At 37.3% G+C, this 6,187-nt stretch overlaps 1 protein-coding gene across 1 annotated transcript; it reads left to right on the top strand.

Moving 5' to 3' along the window:
• Positions 1–1,990: 1,990 nt before the first annotated feature.
• On the top strand, positions 1,991–5,877 carry LOC139718007 (glutathione peroxidase 1-like). Its single transcript, XM_071629493.1, has 3 exons — positions 1,991–2,342; positions 4,717–4,787; positions 5,601–5,877. Exons 1-3 carry the CDS (start codon positions 2,073–2,075, stop codon positions 5,875–5,877), a joined length of 618 nt encoding a protein of 205 aa, XP_071485594.1. The 5' UTR covers positions 1,991–2,072.
• Positions 5,878–6,187: the final 310 nt, after the last annotated feature.

Below are 6,187 nucleotides of genomic sequence, written 5' to 3'. Positions count from 1 at the left end.
AACAACGGCAGACGAACAAACAAACATACAAACATACCCAAAAGAAGAAGAAGAAGGAGAAGAAGAAGAAAACGACCCGCGACCCCCGTAGGGCTATATCCTGTGCATGCAGCGCTCGCGATCTGCACGTTTTAATTATGATCCTTTGATCAAAGGTGTTGTCATATCAGAGGTTTGATGTGCTACAATTTGTACTTACTTCGATCATAATCATATTTCTAACTATCATCCATCATAGCCACTACTTTCTCTTCATTAATAATGCTATTCATTGATAATTCCAAACGTGGGTGAATTCTTTTAACTGTAGTGAAATAGTAGAAGAAAAAGTAAACTTGAGGTGGTCACGTTTGCAATCGAATTAACGAAATTGATTGATTCACCTTACTGAGTTTCCTTCAAACGACAAGTGATACTTTGTTCCTGCTTGGATATTTAGAAACATTCCCCCCCATGAAAATGGAACCACATATATAAGTATACTCTCTAAAAAAAATCGAGTGAAAATATTCACTCTTAAAAGAGTAAATACAAAAAAGAGTGAATTTTGAGTGAAAATGTTCATTTTCACTCATTTTGGAGTGACGTCAGGGATCACTCCAAAATCTTCGAGTGATCCCTGACGTCACTCCAAAATGAGTGAAAATGAGCATTTTCACTCAAAATTCACTCCAATTTCACTCGAAATTCACTCTTTTTTGTATTTACTCTTTTTAGAGTGAAAATTTTCACTCGATTTTTTTTTAGAGAGTATGTGTGGAGAAAATAGGCACGGTTTAAATTGTCAAAGTATTCTCGAAGAGAAAACAGAAACTTACATCAACTAACCGCATTCACTATGAACTCGTGAGCAACACAAGATATTGTTCTATATAATCTATGGACACTTCCGAAGTCGTGATCGTATGTCATGCATACAGCCAACAGTATACACTCTCTCAAGGTTGGTGTAGTATTGGTTGAGATGACGATTCAGTTTTTAACTTTTCGCGCGATTCTTACAAACCATGCACTTTATGAAATGTTGAAGAGCACGAAATTCTAAGGGGGATTCAAAGTTTATTTTGAAGGTTTTGAAATGGCTGAGATACAAAAAATCCCCAACAAAAACAGAGTAAAACAAAGCGATTGCAATAAAAGGTGAGGATTTGTTTTGGATATCTCAGTCATTTCCAAACCAGTCTTTATCAAATAAACTTTGTTCTTAGAATTTGTTCTTAGAATGCTCTTACATATTTCATAAGAAATTCCTTATTATCATTTTCACTAAAAAAATCATCATTAAAAAAAAACCACTGAAAGCCTGAAGCCCCATCGCAATCAAAACAATTTCTTTAATAATCTTGAATGTCACTCCAGCAGCGTCGTAGAAGGATTACGAGTATGTTATACATTTACTTTCTTTGATAAACTTGTGCATGTCACAAGTAAGCGTGTGGATAGTATAAATCATGATAATCATGATATAATCTTTAATATGCACTTAGTAGGCCCTGTGTGAATAGATTTTTTTTTTCAATTCATTATTTTTTTTCAGTTCTTCTTATAGAACTAGGCCCTACAGCACAAATTCACCATTATAACGCTAGAGAATTGTTTTCGGAGATGACTTACTATATACCTAATTACCTATTATCATAAATGTTTTCGTTATGTTCATTAGGCGTTTTCACATCAGCCCGATAAAAATCCAAGCTCGAGATATTTTTTAATGTCCCAAGTCAGAAAAATAGCGCGCTATTTCGAAACAACGGGCTGATGTGAAAACGCCTATTGTGGATTGATTACAACTAAACAGGCAGCTTAGAAAGTTAGATAATACATGTAAATTGCATACTGTGTGTTACGTAACTCGCAATGTGCGAGTGCAGTATACTGTACCAGTACCAGTATGTGTGCAGTGAGGTATGTGAAGTGTTTGGAATCTATGATCATTGTATGTGCCGTATCCCGTCGTGACGTCAGCGCGCTGAAAGCCGATATCAGTGATCTCAAATCAAGTGTGAAGTTAATCAACGCTTTCTAATAAAGGCATTTATTCTCCACGCATTTGTTATTTAGCAGTAGGCATAATGAGACATTTAATGAAACCGTTCTTCCACAGAATGGCTTCTACGGGAGCCAGCCAGACTTCAAGCTTCTACAATCTGTCGGCCAAGACACTAGACGGACGAGAAGTTTCGATGTCAGAGTACCGTGGCATGGTGTGCATGGTCATAAACGTGGCTTCTCTCTGAGGTACGACCACCCGGGACTTCAGGCAGCTCAACGAGCTTGCCGATAGTCTCGGCTCCCGCGGGCTGCGGATACTTGCTTTTCCGTGTAACCAGTTTGGTCACCAGGTAAATTCATCGATTGTTTGTGGTTACACCATCATGTTTTCATACATAGCTTGACTCTCATATTTTGATCATGACAGTATTTGCCTAATACTGTAGGTTTTAGTTCAGAAATGCTAAGTTTCTCAACTGGTTGGGAGTGTGTGTGTGTGGTGTTGGCAGTGGTGGTGGTGGTGGTGGGGTGGTGAAGGTGGTGGTGGTGGGGCGCACCGGGCGCGCGCTCCCCCATTTTTTTTTTTACAACAAAAGAAAAAAAAAAAAAAAAATGGGGGGGGGGGTGCGTGCGCCCTTCTTTAAAGGGACTGTACAGTACTGGTTGAGGTAGGGATTCATGGTTTGAACATTCCTAAGTGAGATAATGAAAAGCCTCTTATGAAATATGACAGAGCATGTAATTTTAAGAAGGATTCAACGTTTATTTGATGAAAATTGGTTTTCAAATGGCTGAGATATCCAAAAAAGTGCTAATGATAAAAGGCGACATGCCACAACTTTATTAGGATCTCTTTGTTTCACCTTGTTTTTTGATATCTCAGCCATTTCAAAACCGATTTTCATCGAATAAACTTATGATACCCCTAAGAACTGCATGCTCTTTGACATCTCATAGAGTGGTTTCTGAATATCTCGCAAAACGTTAAAAGCTAAATCTTGACCTCGACCAGAACTGTACACACCCTTTAAAGGTGCCCCTCTTTACGGAATTCCTGGATCTGCCCCTTGGCATGGTGCTTGGTAGAGGGTAGTTAACTTTTCCACTTATGGGGGGGGGGGATTAGAAGTTTTGCAATTAGAAATTGTGGAATATGGAACTAATCACACCAGTTTACCACAGAAATACATGTACAATTCACATAAAAAGCAAAGCAATATATAGGGCGTATGAATATAACAATGTGTTTAACTTAAAAAGCAGATTGCTTGTGTAGCAAGGTACAACCTTCCTGTACTTGTTTCAATGTATGATGACAATTGACTTTAAAAAATATGGTCCCCAAAAAAAAATGAGAAAAAAGGAATCAATGCAAGTTAGTAGTTTGTGCATGGTATTATTTGTGCAATGGTTTGTTGTTGTTTTATTTATTGTTGATGAGCCAGAGCCCAGAGTCCAAGGTATTTAGTATGGAGCATCCACTACAGAAGTAGTTAAATGTACTATGGTAGTCACATCTTGCTGACAAACACTGAATTCCCCCACTTGGATATCTAGTATACACTCTAAAAAAATCCGGGTCAGAACTGACCTGGAACCGGATCCGTTGGGGTCACATCCTGTTCGGGTCAAAAATTACTTGGAATTTGGTCTTGAAGATCCGGAATGGGGGTCACCCTGACCCAATTCATGACTCTGAATGGGGTCATATCTGACCCATTTCCTTGTCATTTCTGACTCGGAATGGGGTGTGACCCCAGTGGACCCTTTTCCGGGTCAGTTCTGACCCGGGTGTTTTAAGAGTCTACTACTGTACCATATTCCAGAGTAGAGTGAGATTGTAACAGTTTAGGCAAGGCGAAGGGCATAGAGGAGGTTAGGTGAGATAAACAAGAGATATCTTGCTATGTACTAACCATTATTCATTTTTTTTTTCATTTTATTCAAAAATATACAATCTAAATACACTGTACAGTCTTCTGAGGTAATGTGATTGAACTTGTTAGAGTAGAACTAAAGCAAATATTGTAGTAACTAAATTAAAATGCGGAAAAGTGTGTAAAGTGAATTTGGTGTACATTTATAAATTTTCTTCAACCAATCACATTATTTATATCAGATATCAGAGGAATGATGTTAATAATATAATTGTAGATGATTTGGATAAAATTCTAGAAGTAGAACAGAAAAGTCTGATTCTGCACTGAGGCTTCCTGAAAATATTGATACATGTATTCATTTCCATGTAAGACAATTTTGCTCTTTAGAATCTTTTTTTTTTTTCAGTGAATGTTTGTAGCCCTGCTATTTATAGTAAAAATTAAAACATCAAATTCTTCCATTTTTATTGTAACAATTTTCTTCCATTTTTATTGAAACAATTGATTGTAGACTGCTGCAAGTTATGACCCATTAAGAGTGTATCCAATATATAGAAAAGATACAGAATGCATACCTTTGATGTCTGCCAGCACAAATCAAAAAGACCACATATATATTAACCACAATAAATCACTTTAGCAATGGCAGAAGTCTGCATTACTTCACTTTTTGATAGAATTGATGCAGTGTATGCAGGTACTGGTAGTACCTGCCATAGACTAGTAGCATGCAATCATGAATATATCAAGTCACCCCCCCCCCCCTCCTTTCCATGTTGTGATTTTCATCTGCATTGTTTCAGCTTGTGTACTCTCTTTATCTCTTTGATTTACACTGTATCAGGAAAACTGCCAAAATGAAGAAATTCTCAATGGCTTGAAGTATGTCCGGCCTGGCAATGGTTATGAACCCAAGTAAGTGTATATTCTATTCTCAGAACTATTGTTACATAAGTTTATTGAGTAGAATGGTCTGAATTAATGCATATCAATCTCTTACAAAATCCATCATAATGAGTTACACGTATAATCATTTATAATATATATTTCTATAAGTATAGTACTAGTAGCTATTAAAATTGTTCTTACTTTAAATGTGCCTGGTAATCATGCTGTAATATTACAAATTATGTCATCAAACTCTTGAGAAGTCAAATCTATTGGCTTGATCTTCAAAATGTTTCTTAACTTTTCATGTGCCACGTTCTCACTTCCGACTCAGTCGACGGCGTGCTAACTTCGCATATTCCGCTCAAACGCACAAACCCGCCCAAACCAATTGATATATCGCCAAATGCCACAGTACAATAAAAACGTTTCTTTTGATTCCGTTCCTCTTGTGTATAGCTTGCATTTTATGTGGTGATTGACTAACAAGCAGTGTTTCTTACTAGATTTGCATGCAAATTCTAAGTTTCTGTCACTGCTTTGTGTGTAAAAGTCATACATTACAGTAATGTAGCTACTTGGCTTTTGAAAGGTAAGCAATTATAGATTTGTCACAGAATTTACATCAATGCAAAGCTTGGAATTTCCTCTACGACTTTGCACTTCGTCTACAATTCAACATAAATCTATAAAAGTTATACAGATTTGAAAAACAGTATGTTTTCTCAACACATGATTATGTTGGTGTCTCAGAATAATGTGGCACAAGGGGGGTTTCCACCATGGCACATAAAGAGTTAATGAATCCTTCTTGTTGAATTTTCCTTTTCTTTTTGCCAGCTTCCCAATGTTCTCCAAGGTCAAGGTGAATGGTGAAGGTACTCACCCCCTCTACACCTTCCTGAAGGAGGCTCTCCCGTATCCTAGTGACCTAGAAGGATCTTCATCAGTCATCATGGGTGACCCTAAAGGCATCATCTGGAGCCCTGTGCGCCGCAATGACCTCAGCTGGAACTTTGAGAAGTTTTTGTTGGGGCGGGATGGTGTTCCCTTCAAGAGATACAGCCCCAAGCTTCCCCCTATCGATATGAAATCTGACATTGAAACTCTTTTGTAGGATATTTCATGCCCCATAAATATACTTTGGGTCGATTAGTCAAGTGCCGTTCACCCAATTTAACCAAAATGTAATTCTGTAATATTCCTTGAAGAAATCAACATACAGTGCACTCCCGTTATAACGAAATGCTCGGGACCGGCAGTTTTCTTTTGTTATAACGAAATTTCGTTATAACCGAACAAATACAATATATAACGAAAACAAGGAAACCACGTAAATATATCATATTGTGTTTGCTGAATACTCATCATACACTGGAAAGCTATTTGAAATGTGATGAGTTACTAGTAACTGTATTACAATAACA

Source organism: Diadema antillarum, unplaced genomic scaffold (assembly GCF_040938485.1).
Source record: "Diadema antillarum isolate AM-2024a unplaced genomic scaffold, OU_Dant_1.0 scf00000087, whole genome shotgun sequence".
NCBI classification, from domain to species: Eukaryota; Metazoa; Echinodermata; class Echinoidea; order Diadematoida; family Diadematidae; genus Diadema; species Diadema antillarum.
The sequence above is the reverse complement of the archived record's forward strand: the minus strand, read 5'-3'. Positions and strand labels throughout refer to the sequence as shown.